General features: G+C 41.5%; 1 protein-coding gene across 10 annotated transcripts in view; it reads left to right on the plus strand.

The window, feature by feature from the left end:
• Positions 1–12986, plus strand: part of SBF2 (SET binding factor 2) — a 517136-nt gene that overhangs the window by 201535 nt on the left and 302615 nt on the right. For 9 of the 10 annotated variants that reach the window (XR_016231409.1, XR_016231408.1, XM_089328918.1 and 6 more), the window contains exon 3: positions 11273–11410. Coding sequence is in view for 5 of the 10 variants with exons in the window: in XM_008266103.5 (XP_008264325.3) it covers positions 11273–11410 (138 nt within the window). In the remaining 5 variants the exon portion in view is untranslated. Of the gene's footprint in view, positions 1–11272; positions 11411–12986 lie in introns of those variants that run through there. The other variant, XM_089328919.1, reaches the window with a different exon arrangement.

Consider the following 12986-nt stretch of genomic DNA (forward strand, 5'->3'; position numbering starts at 1 on the left):
CAGCAGCAAACCCGGGGAGGGTCGAACAGACGAAAGAACAGCGCAGGGTTTTGTGTCGTTCCTCCACGAAGACGGGGAGCGACAAATTGGAATTCATACATTTGAATAGTCTTCAGGAAGTCCATGGAAAATGTATATTATGAAAAATATACTTGAATTTCAAAAAATGTGTGCATCAAAATAAATTTCTTTCATTACATTTTTTACAAGTATCCTCCTGGAATTGGGAGTGGAGCTGGGCCTCAAACCCAGGCTATCCAGTGTGACACATAGGCATCCCAATTGGTGTCTTAACTGCTGTGCCAGATGCCCACGCCTACATTTCTTAAGTTTTCTAAAAATTTCTACCTAATTCCCTTGTGTTTGAAATTTTCTGCTTCTCTTTGCATTGTTTCTACAGTCACCGGATTCCCTTTGGGTTTCTTTTTGGGGTTGGGTGGGAAGGTGAGTGTCTTTCCACTGTATTTGATGACATTTGTATGTACCCAGTACTTCTCTTCCTTATGTTTTCCAGGAATTTTGGTTTTTATGGATTGAGTAGGACTTGGCTCCCCAAACTGATGCAGACATTAACATTAATTGCTAATGGCTTATGGTAATGATTGATGGATTAGGGTAAAGACTTGATTTAATTATGGTAGCCAGGAGGTGGGAGTGATGGGAGGCCTTTAAGTCATTGGGGCTTGCCCTTGGAAGGTAGTTCTCACAAGTGGGTTGGTTATTGTAGCTGAATGTGACCTAGTTTCTCTGCTTCTTGACTCAACAAGTAATCTCTGCAACAGCATACGAATGGGGTCCCCCAGTCTTGGACTGCGAACCTACAAAGTGTAAGCCAAAATAAACCTTTTCCTTCCCCAGAAGCTCCTCTCAGATATTTTAGTTAAAGTAATGAAAAGCTAATACAGTATAGTGGCATAAACCAGTTTTTGGGCTTTCAACATCTTGTTAACATTTTCAACTTGTTATTTTCTTTTTCCATATATTTGTTATTCTTACTACAGTAATTTTGGCAAGTTTTCAGGGGATCTTGGCATTAAACACACTGGTTTCAGCTGCCATCGTATGCAGAAGTCAATAATAATATTTCTTTTGTGCTTGTCATTGTGAAATGGTTTTAAATTTGAAATTGGTTTGCAGGTTTTTTTCTTTTTTTCCAAGCTGAAATGTTGCAGGCATTTGACATAGCTGTTGCATGGTCACTGCATGGGATGCTTGTCTACCATATTGGAGTGTCTGGGTTTGAGTTGTACCTCTGCTCCTTATTTTAGCTTTCTACTAATGTGCATCCAGGGAGGAAATGGGTGTTGGCTCAAATGGTTGAGTCTGGTTACATTGAATACTAAGCTTCTGGTTTCATCTTGGCATAGCTTAGTTGTTACGGGCATGTAAGGAATAAATCAGTAGGGCTGGCACTGTGGCATATCAGGTAAAGCCACTGCCTGCAGCACCAGCATGCCATATGGGTGCTGGTTCGAGACCTGGCTACGCCACTTCCAATCCAGCTCCCTGCTATGGTCTGGGAAAGCAGTGGAAGATGGTCCAAATCCTCCTCTTTGTAACTCTGCCTTTCAAATAAATAAATAAATCTTTTTAAAAAAATATTTATTTATTTATTTGAAAGAGTTGCACAGAGAAGAGGGAGAAGAGAGAGAGTGAGAGGAGACAGAGACAGAGAGAAAGAGAGTTCTTCCATCGTTGGTTTGCTCCCCAGATGGCTGCAATGGCCGGGGCTGTGCCAATATGAATCCAGGAGCTTCTTCTGGGTCTCCCATGCGGGTGCAGGGGCCCAAGGACTTAGGCCATCTTCTACTGCTTTCCCAGATCATAACAGAGAGCTGGATTGGAAGTGGAGCAGCCGGGACACAAACCAGCACCCATATAGGATGCCGGCACAGCAGGTGGTGGCTTTACCCGCTACACCACAGCACCAGCCCCAATAAATCTTTAAAACAAACAAACAAACAAAAAAGGAGTAAACCAGTGGATGGCAGATTGCTTGCTCTCTCTCACTCACTCGCTCTCTGCCTTTCAAATAAATTAATTTTTAAAAAATTTTAAAGAACTTATTCCAATAATTTCATTTTTATGTTTGGAGTTTGCTTCTTGAAAATTTTGTGTTTATAACATATATGGGGGCAGGCGTTTAGCCTTGCAGTTATGGTGTCAGTTGAGACTTGTCCCACTTTGAGTACCTGGGTTCAGTGTCTGACTCTGGCTTCCAGCTCCAGCTTCCTGCCAGCGCAGACTCTGGGAAGCAGCGATGATGCTCAACTCGGTGTGTTTCCATGACCCACAGGAGAGCCTGGGCCTGGATGTGTTCCTGCAGCCCAACTTTGGCTTCATCTAGGGGCATGTGTGCTCATTTGAAAAGTGAACCAACAGATTGCGGGAGTGGGGGGTGTGGGTGGGATTTGCGTGTATGTGTGTGTTTCTCTATTTCTGCCTCTCAAATTAAAAAACCAACCACACCAAAAAAAAAAAAAAAAAGAGAGAGAGAGAGAGAAAGAAAGAATATCTCCTTATATGTAGCACTGTTCCAGAGACTAATATATCAGAATATTAAAAACTTAGGAGAGGGGCTGGTGCTGTGGCTCTGCTGGTTAATGCCCTGGCCTGAAGTGCCGGCATCCCATATGCTCGCCGGTTCAAGACCCGGCTGCTCCACTTCTGATCCAGCTCTCTGCTATGGCCTGGGAAAGCAGTTGAAGATAACCCAAGTCTTTAGGCCCCTGCACCCATGTGGGAGACCCAGAAGAAGCTCCTGGCTCCTGGCTTCAGATCGGCGCAGCTCCAGCCATTGCGGACAGTTGGGGAGTGAACCATCAGATTGAAGACCTCCCCCCCCCCCCCCACCTCTCCTCTCTCTGTGTAACTCTGACTTTCAAATAATAAATAAAATAAATCTTAAAAAAAAAAGGACTTCGGTTAGGTGGGTTCATCTTATGTTTTTGAGAACATGTTAAACAAAAAAAAATAAGGTCTCTTTTCCGGTTGCTTTTTGCTGATATCAAAGAAAGCTGCTGATTTTTATATATTCTGAGACCTGTCTTCCTAACCAAGGTAAACCCTTATTAATTTAAACAGTGTTTTGTCAGTTTGCTTGTGTTAACTCAGCAATTATATTAAAATACACATAATATAAGTTGTATTATACTGATGCTGAAGACAATGTAACATTGGATAATTTAATGAAGTATCTTAGTGTGAATTTTTACCAAAAGCCATGTAGGTAGGCCATCTAAATTAAGCTACATTTTAAAAAAGATTTATTTATTTGAAATGCATAGTGATAGGAAGAAAAAGGAAAGACAGAGGGGGAAATCTTATATCTGTTGGTTCATTCCTTAAAGGAATGTGTTATGTTCATTAATAATGTCACTCCAGGTACATATGTTTTCTCAATGGTGTGAAGAAAGGAGGGAAAAAATAGGTCTATTAGTTATGATGGTGATTTCTAAACATTTTAGGTTTTTGCACCTGTGATAGCATTTTTTTCCTGTTTGCCCGAAAAGACACTGGGGAGAACAAAATCCAGATTTTATCCTGTTTGTTTAATGCTTATCATTCTGCTTACTGTCTTTTAGTGACTACTCTGTTTCCAGCTGTCTAAACATTCTCTCACATTCCTGTCAGAAATGTGACTCAAGCCCAGGTTCAAGAATTACAGCATCCACTCCCTCCCTTATTGTTTATTACTTCCTCAATACACTTTTAGTTAAGAATTAAAGTAATTCAACCAGCTAGCACTATGCTTTTCAAATCTAAATGCGATGTGGAGTACTTTTCATTAAATAGTGGGATCCCATCCTGAAACCAAGTTTCTGTTGCTGTTTGAATTTATGATAAAGTGAATCTGAAACATAGACTCTTTCATCTTTTGTAAAAAAAAACAAAAAACTTTGTATGCTAAATTTTGCAAAGTATTAAGTTGTTTATTTTCTGAACATTTGTAAGTTCATATACAAGGACAGTTGAAAAAGTTTGTGGAAATGGAATTAAAATATACAAATTTTGATAAAAACATTTTGAAACCCATGCATAATTTGCTCATAACATGCATTTTGTATCAACTTTTTAAAACTTCCTGTATCTTATTTGTGAATGTAGAATTCAAAATTTCTTATAAAGTATGATCCTAATGATATTTTAAGTGTATAATATAAAGTAATCAATTTTTATTTTATTTTGTTTTATTTTTGACAGGCAGAGTGGACAGTGAGAGAGAGACAGAGAGAAAGGTCTTCCTTTACCGTTAGTTCACCCTCCAATGACCGCTGCGGTTGGCGTGCTGCGGCTGGCGCACCGCACTGATCCAAAGCCAGGAACCAGGTGCTTCTCCTGGTCTCCCGTGCGGGTGCAGGGCCCAAGCACTTGGGCCATCCTCCACTACACTCCCTGGCCACAGCAGAGAGCTGGCCTGGAAGAGGGGCAACCGGGACAGAATCCGGTGCCCTGACCGGGACTGGAACCTGGTGTGCCAGTGCCGCAGGCGGAGGATTAGCCTATTGAGCCGGGGCACCGGCCAAAGTAATTGGTTTTTAAAAATATTTATTTATTTATTTGAAGGTATAACGGGGGAGAGAGAGAGATAGAGAGAGAGAGAATCTTCCCTCCAATAGTTTGCTCTTTAAATGGCTGCAAGAGTCTGGTCTAGAGCCAGGCTGAAGCCAATAGCTAGGAACTCAAAATCTAGTGTCCCACATGGATGGCAGTGGCCCAAGTACTTGAGTACCTCCACACTCTTCCCAGCAGCGGCAGGCGGGGCCGGCGCAGCAGGGCCGGCACAGCGGTGTGCGGCGCAGGCACACCAGGTTCTAGTCTTGGTCGGGGCGCTAGATTCTGTCCCGGTTTTGCCCCTTTTCCAGTCCAGCTCTCTGCTGGATCAGCTCGGTGCGCTGGCCGCAGTGGTCACTGGAGGGTGAACCAACGGAATAGGAAGACCTTTCTCTCTCTCTCTCTCACTGTCCACTCTACCTGGCACCCATATGGGATGCTGGCATCACAGGCAGTAGCCTTACCTGCTACACCACAATGCTGACCCTGAAAAGATCCTCTTTTCACCATTGTATTTTCTTTGCTCTTTTGTCAGTGATCTGTTAACTGTGTTTATGTGGTGTCTTTTTGGGCTATCTTTTCTGTTCCATTCATTTATTTACCTATTCTTTCACCAATACCACATTGTGGTGGTGTCAGCCTACCAGCTTTGCTCTCCTTCAATATTGTATTGGTGAACCCAGTTCTTTTGCCGTTCCTTATAAACCTTATAATCAGAGAACTGGATGGAAAGAGGAGCAGCCGGGACACAGACCAGCGCCCATGGGATGCCAGTGCCGCAGGTGAGGCTTAGCCTACTACGTCATAGCACCAGCCCCTCCACAGCACCGGCCCCTTGAAGTACCCTCATATTAGTTCCAGAACAGTTGTTATTATTTTATTATTATTGTTGTCTTTTCTTTGATTTTTTTTGGTACACAGTTATATCTTCTGTGAATAAAAAGTTTGATTTCTGTCTTACCAATATGTGTGACATTATTCCTTTTTTATTGGTTGGGGACTCCTGGTAATGTGTTGAGAAGTATTGGTAAAAGGAGGATATACTGGAGCAGGCACTGGCATAGTAGGCTATGCCTCTGCCCGGGTGTTGGCATCACACATGGGCACAGGTTCGTGTCCTGGCTGTTCCTCATCCGTTTCAATACTCTACTATGACCTGGGAAAGCAGTAGAAGATGGCTTCAGATCAGCACAGCTCCAGCTAATGCAGCCATTTGGGGAGTGAACCAGAGAATGGAAGACCTTTCTGACTCTCCCTCTCTGTCTTTAACTCTACCTTTCAAATAAATTAATTCATTAAATATTTAAGAAAAAGAGGACGTGCTTAGATTATCCATGATCTGAGTGAGAAAACTTTGAGTTTCTCATCATTAAGTATGATATTAGCTAGTTGCCCTCTATTTCTAACTTCCTGAGATGTATTGTTTTTTTTTTTATATTTTATTTAGTAAATATAAATTTTCAAAGTACAGTTAATGGATTACAATGGCTTCCCCCCCATAACTTTCCCCCCACTCACAACCCTCCCATCTCCCGCTCCCTCTCCCATTCCATTCACATCAAGATTCATTTTCAATTATCTTTATATAAAGAAGATCAATTCAGTATATATTAAGGAAAGATTTCATCAGTTTGTACCCACACAGAAACACAAAGTGTAAAATACTGTTTCATCCCTAGTTATAGCATTACTTTACATTGGACAACACACTAAGGACAGATCCCACATGAGAAGTAAGTACACAGTGACTCCTGTTGTTGGCTTAACAATTTGACACTCTTGTTTATGGCATCAGTAATCTCCCTAGGCTCTAGTCATGAGTTGCCAAGGCTATGGAAGCCTTTTGAATTCGCCAACTTCGATCTTATTCCGACAGGGTCATAGTCAAAGTGGAAGTTCTCTCCTCCCTTCAGAGAAAGGTACTTCCTTCTTTGATGGCCCTGTTCTTTCCACCGGGATCTCACTCGCAGAGATCTTCCATTTAGGTCTTCTTCTTTTTTTTTTTTTTTTCCTCAGCATGTCTTGGCTTTCCATGCCTAAAATACTCTTATGGGCTCTTCAGCCATATCTGACTGCCTTAAGGGCTGATTCTGAGGCCAGAGTGCTATTTAGGACATCTGCCATTCTATGAGTCTGCTGTGTATCCCGCTTCCCATGATGGATCGTTCTCCCTTTTTGATTCTATCAGCTAGTATTCGCAGACACTAGACTTGTTTGTGTGATCCCTTTGACTCTTAGACCTATCAGTGTGATCAATTGTGAACTGAAATTGATCACTTGGACTAGTGAGATGGCATTGGTACATGCCACCTTGATGGGATTGAATTGGAATCCCCTGGCATGATTCTAACTCCACTATTTGGGGTATGTCCGATTGAGCATGTCCCAAATTGTACGTCTCCTCCCTCTCTTATTCCTACTCTTATATTTAACAGGGATCACTTTTCAGTTAAAATTTAAACACCTAAGAATAATTGTGTATTAATCACAGAGTTCAACCAATAGTACTAGAACAAAACAAAGAGAAAATACTAAAATGGATAAAGTATTGACAGGTGTCGCTCCCCCATTTGCGGAGGAACGACACCGGACCCTGCACTGTTCTTTTTGCCCGGCCCTTCCCGGGTTTGCTGCCGTTCCCTCACTCGCAGAGGAACGACGCCGTCCCGGGTTACCTGCCGCCCCCCACCCCCACCCCCCCGCCGCTTTCCCTGCTTCCGCGGAGGAGCAGCACACCACCAGCCGGCTCTCTCAGGGGCTGCTCAGATGTTCCTCAGCTGTTCCCTGATGCATGCATGTTGTCTCTCTCCTCCTTTATAGTCCTCTTCCACCAATCCCAACTCTGCTGCCCACACGCCGAGCACGCTGCTCTCCTCCAATCAGGAGCAGGATGAGCTCCTGCAGCTTGTCAGTCAAACTGGTAAGGCAGCTGTGTAGAAGTTGTTTGCTGTCTCTCAGCGCCATATTGTGGGAGAGCAGATGCATAGAATTAGTCTTAGTTCCAGTAATTTAGTCTAGTCTCAGTTGCTCCCCACAGACAGGCAGAGTGGACAGTGAGAGAGAGAGAGTGAAAGGTCTTCCTTTGCCGTTGGTTCACCCTTCAACATTTAACAACAAAAGACCTAAACAGTAGTGGTTCTGCTGTGGTAATACTGCTTCCTTTGATGTAGCAGCTGAGCATCTGTCCTCCTTCTCTTCAGATGACTTCTACAATATGTTAGAGTGTGAGGAATGGTTTTAGTCTCACAACCAAGTTGGGGTGAAGACACTGGCCAGATAATACATGTATTCCTTTTTTTTTTTTTTTTTAATTCTGGATCCTGGGAAATTCTTACTTTGTAACTATTTTACAGTTTCTAAAAGCAGTTATTATTATCCAAAAATGGAAGAACTTAAGTCTTCTCAGATGATAATGTGAATGAATGGAAGGAAGAAATTAAAAAATAAAATTTAAGAAGATGAGGTCTGATAAGAGAGCAGCTAGATAAATCAAAATAGGATCAACAATTTAAAATCTATTTCAACTGGGGTTGGCGCTGTGGCGCAACAGGTTAAAGCCCTATCCTGAAGTGCCGGCATCTCATATGGGCGCCGGTTCTAGTCCTGGCTGCTCCTCTTCCGATCCAGCTCTCTGCTATGACCTGGGAAAGCAGTAGAAGATGGCCCAAGTCCTTGGGCCCCTGCACCCATGTGGGAGACCTGGAAGAAGCTCCTGACTCCTGGCTTCGGATTGGTGTAGCTCCAGCCGCTGCAGCCATTTGGGGAGTGAACCCGCAGGTGGAAGACCTCTCTCTCTGTTTCTCCCTCTCTCTGTAACACTGTCTTTCAAATAAAGAAAAATAAATCTTTAAAAAATCTATTTCAACTGTAACTCAGGTTATTCTGACTTTAAGGTAGTATCTTATGGCATTCTTTTGGTTCCAGTGTTAAGCTACTTTGTTGTAGTTTTCTTTATTTTATAGATATATGAAGTCTCTAACACTAGGGAGTCATGTAGATTGGAATCAGATGAAAGAACTTCAGAAACATTTGTTCAAGCAGAAGACCACTAATCTTTATATATCAAAACAAATACTGCTATTATTGTTGGTATTTCCATGATAAATTTTTGTAAATGCAACCCTGGGTGGTTTGAAGGGATAATCTAATATACCATCTTAATATCAATGAACTGTCATCAGGTCCCACATAGTGGTTTGCCAGTCAAGCATATCATCCCTAAGTGAACCTATTGTGCTGGAGGGCCACAGGCCATAGCACTAAATTCCTTGTTAATGTATTTCATGACTATGGTCTATGCTTTTCAACTGTCTCCCCACTGTTCAGGACTCTGGGCAATAGGGAAGGATTGTTTCTTTTATCTTATACAAACACAAAAGGATAGAGGCAAGGGTTTCCTTTAAGCTGTGGCCTCCGCCTCTTTGCTAGCCCTGGGGCTCTAGCTCAGAGTTTTGATCATGGGTTGGTGTTGTGTTCTGTCAGATGCTTTTCCTGCATCTAATGATGTGATCGTGTAACTGTTCTTCAGCCTATGAAAGTGACGGATGGCTGTGATTGATTTTTGAGTGCTGAACTAGCTTTGTATGCCTAGTAGAAGTTCCATTTTGTTGGGATGTTCTTTTTGTTTAATATTGAAATTAATATTCTAATATTATTGAAGATTTTTGCTTTTATGTTCATGAGCAATATTGATCTTTAGTTTTCTTTTCTTGTAATATCTTTGTCCGGTTTTGGTATTCAAGTGTTTATGACCTTCTGAATGAGTTAGAAAGTCTTTCTTGTATCTTCTGAAAAAGAACTGTAGAGAATTAATATAATTTCTTCCTTAAATGTTTGATGGAATCCATCAGTACATCTGAGCCTAGTACTTTCTGTTTTATTAATTCAGATATTAAAATAATATGAGTCTATTCAGGTTGTCTGTATTTTATATGAGTTTTGGCTGGTTGTGTCTTTTAACAAATCCATTTTCATCTAGGTTATCATATCTGTGTTCATAGTATTTCTTATTATCCTTTAAGTGCTCACGAGATCTGTAGTGGTATCCTCTTCTTCCTTTCTGATATTAGTAATTTGTGAAATCTCTCTTTTGTCTCAGTTATCTTGACTAGAGGCTTTTCAATATTTTTGCTCTTTTCAAAGAATCAGATTTTGGCTTCATTGTTTTCTTGGTTGATTTCCTGTTTTTAGTGTCGTTAATTTCTGTCCAAACTTTAATTATTTCTTTTCTTCAGTTTACTTTGGATGTAATTTGTTCTTCCATTTCTAATTTCCTAAAGTAAAAGCTGAGACTACTGATTTTAGATCTTTCCTCTGTCTAATATATACAGTCAGTGTTATAAATTTCCTAGTAAGCAATGCTTGCACTAGATTCCAAACATTTTTATTAAGCTGTGTTTTCATTTTCATTTGGTTGAAAATATGTTTTGAATTTCTCTTGATTTCAGACTTGACCCTTGTGTTCTTTAAAATTGTGTTGCTTAACTTCCAAGTATTTTGGGATTTTCCACCTGCCTCTCTATTACTGATTTCTAGTTTCTTTGTGACTCGAGAGCAGTATGATATCTATTCTTCTAAATTTGTTAAAGTGTGTTTTATAGCCCAGAGTTTAATCATCTTGGTGAATAAGATATATCTTTCATTGCACTGGATTGCAGACTCTCTAGATTCTGAGGCAATTGTTATATTTTTCTCTTTTCTACCAGGTAATTTTCACTTTACCTGCAATTGACTTTATTTCATGATTTGTACTAATGATTGGGAGAAAGTCTTTCATTTTGTTGCTGCGTTCCTACACATGCCAACCTAGGTTTCAGAGATGACGTCTCAGAATGGCACCTATATCTTCAAAAGACATATCCTACATTATCAGCTGGCACCGTGGCTCAATAGGCTAATCCTCCGCCTTGCGGCGCTGGCACACCAGGTTCTAGTCCTGGTCGGGGCGCCAGATTCTGTCCCGGTTGCCCCTCTTCCAGGCCAGCTCTCTGCTGTGGCCAGGGAGTGCAGTGGAGGATGGCCCAAGTGCCTGGGCCCTGCACCCGCATGGGAGACCAGGAGAAACACCTGGCTCCTGCCTTCAGATCAGTGCAATGCGGTGGCCATTGGAGGGTGAACCAATGGCAAAAGGAAGACCTTTCTCTCTGTCTCTCTCTCACTGTCCACTCTGCCTATCCAAAAATAAATAAATAAATAAATAAATAGAAAAAAAAGACATATCCTACATTATGAATCTGTGCATGAATTTTTTTATGTTGGTTAATATGACATGCTGGGGCTGGCGCCGTGGTTCACTTGGTTGATCCTCTGCCTGCGGCACCAGCATCCCATATGGGCCCTGGGTTCCAGTCCCGGTTGCTCCTCTTCCAGTCCAGCTCTCTGCTGTGGCCCGGGAAGGCAGTGGAGGATGGCCCAAGTATTTGGGCTCCTGCACCCACATGGGAGACCAGGAAGAAGCACCTGGCTCCTGGCTTCAGATCGGCGCAGCGCCTGCCGTAGCGGCCATTTGGGGGGTGAATCAATGGAAGGAAAACCTTTCTCTCTGTCTCTCTCACTGTCTATAACTCTACCTTTCAAAAAATAAAAAATAAAAAAAAATATGACATGCCACATCCAGTAGTAATCTTATTAAATGGGTGAATGTTTAACATTTCTCATAGATTAATGTTTGGTATATTTTCATTATGCTTTTAATACATGACAGCTTTATTTCTCTCAGTTTTGTCAGCCTGGTGGATGGCAGCTGTCCAGAGAGAGGAAACAGCCAACATTCTTCGTGGTGGTCCTGACAGATATTGACTCAGATCGACATTATTGCTCATGCCTAACTTTCTATGAGGCGGAGATCAATCTCCAGGTACAAAAAACTTTTCTTTCAAAAGTACAATCACAAGGTCAATATTTAGGAATATTTTAATGTCATGTTTATTTTTGTTGAAACTTCAAGTTTTAACTTTATAGGCTACTTTAAAAATCATGAACTACTTTTTATGTTTCTGTTTAACGTTTGACAGAGAGCAACAAGGTAAAACTAATTTCCAGGTTTAAGTGTCTTTTAAAATATTGATCATAATGTGAATGTTTGTAAGAATATAGTCTCCATGAATTGCTTTATTAATAAAATGGTTTCCTCTGTTGGTAAACCTGTGATTTTCCAGCCAGTCCTCCCAGGTGTTGATTGTTCATCAAACATAAAACACTTAATCAGAATATCTGTAAATCATGTATCACAATGCTTGATATATCATTTAAGTGCCTACGTAAATGTTAACTTATTCTTAATAGTGGTGGTGTTATCAATATGATCAGGCCAGAATTCATAGGTTAGAAGTATAAACATTTAAAATGCTCTTTTAGAGTATTGGTTGAGGTTCTTAGTTTCTGATAACTGGGTCTGCTTTCTCTAATTAAAGCAGAAAGGATTCATGACAATATCAGCAGTTTAGGGAATTTCAGGAATGAGGGATGGGCAGGAAACCTATTCTAGGTACTAGGAGGAACCCATCTTGGGCCTATTCTCATAGAAACCACAGTCTTTATACCTTTTACCACTTGTCAGTAGGTGCTGGTTATCAGACAGTGTGACCTTTATCTTAGGCATCTGGCATACTCAACCTGTGTGTACATTGTCTCACGGTACCAATTCATGCTTATAAGTTTCTTTTTTTTTTGCCAGGCAGAGTTAGACAGTGTGAGATAGAGTTATAGACAGTGAGAGAGAGAGAAAGAGAGAAAAGTCTTCCTTCCATTGGTTCACTCCCCTAATGGCCGCTACTGTTGGCGCTGTGTCGATCTGAAGCCGGGTACTTGCTCCAGGTTTCCCAATGCGGGTGCAGGGACCCAAGCACTTGGGCCATCCTCTTCTGCCCTCCCAGGCCACAGCAGAGAGCTGTGAAGAGGAGCAACCAGGACTAGTACCCGGTGCCCAACTGAGACTAGAACCCAGGGTGCCAGCGCTGCAGGTGGAGGATTAGCCAAGTGAGCCACGGCGCCAGCGCTTATAAGTTTCATATGAGTTTTTTCTGGGTGCAGAAATCTGATTTTTCAATACAAGAAGACCCAAATCATATTTCATGATGAAGACTCATCCTAGTTCATTAAACCATCTTGTTAGTTCATTAATTTACCATGAAATATTAAAAGGTTTCATAAAATGTGCATTATCAACATCACCTGCAGTCCCTCCTCTTTGAGATCTTTGTGAGAATCCATATTAAGATCTGAAAGTTAGCACTAGTGTTTGGAACTGTGGTTAAGCTGCCAGTTGGGATGATCACCTCTGGCTCTGACTTCAACTTTCCAGCTAATAGCTGTGATGGCTCAAATAATTTGGTTCCTGCCACCCACATGGGAAACCTGGATTGAATTCCTGGCTCCTGGCTTCAGCCTGTCTGAGTCCCAGCCATTGCAGGCATTGTGTGAGTAAACCAGTA

The sequence above is a fragment of the Oryctolagus cuniculus genome, chromosome 1 (assembly GCF_051225735.1).
Source record: "Oryctolagus cuniculus isolate XC-2025 breed Fujian yellow rabbit chromosome 1, ASM5122573v1, whole genome shotgun sequence".
Taxonomy (NCBI): Eukaryota; Metazoa; Chordata; class Mammalia; order Lagomorpha; family Leporidae; genus Oryctolagus; species Oryctolagus cuniculus.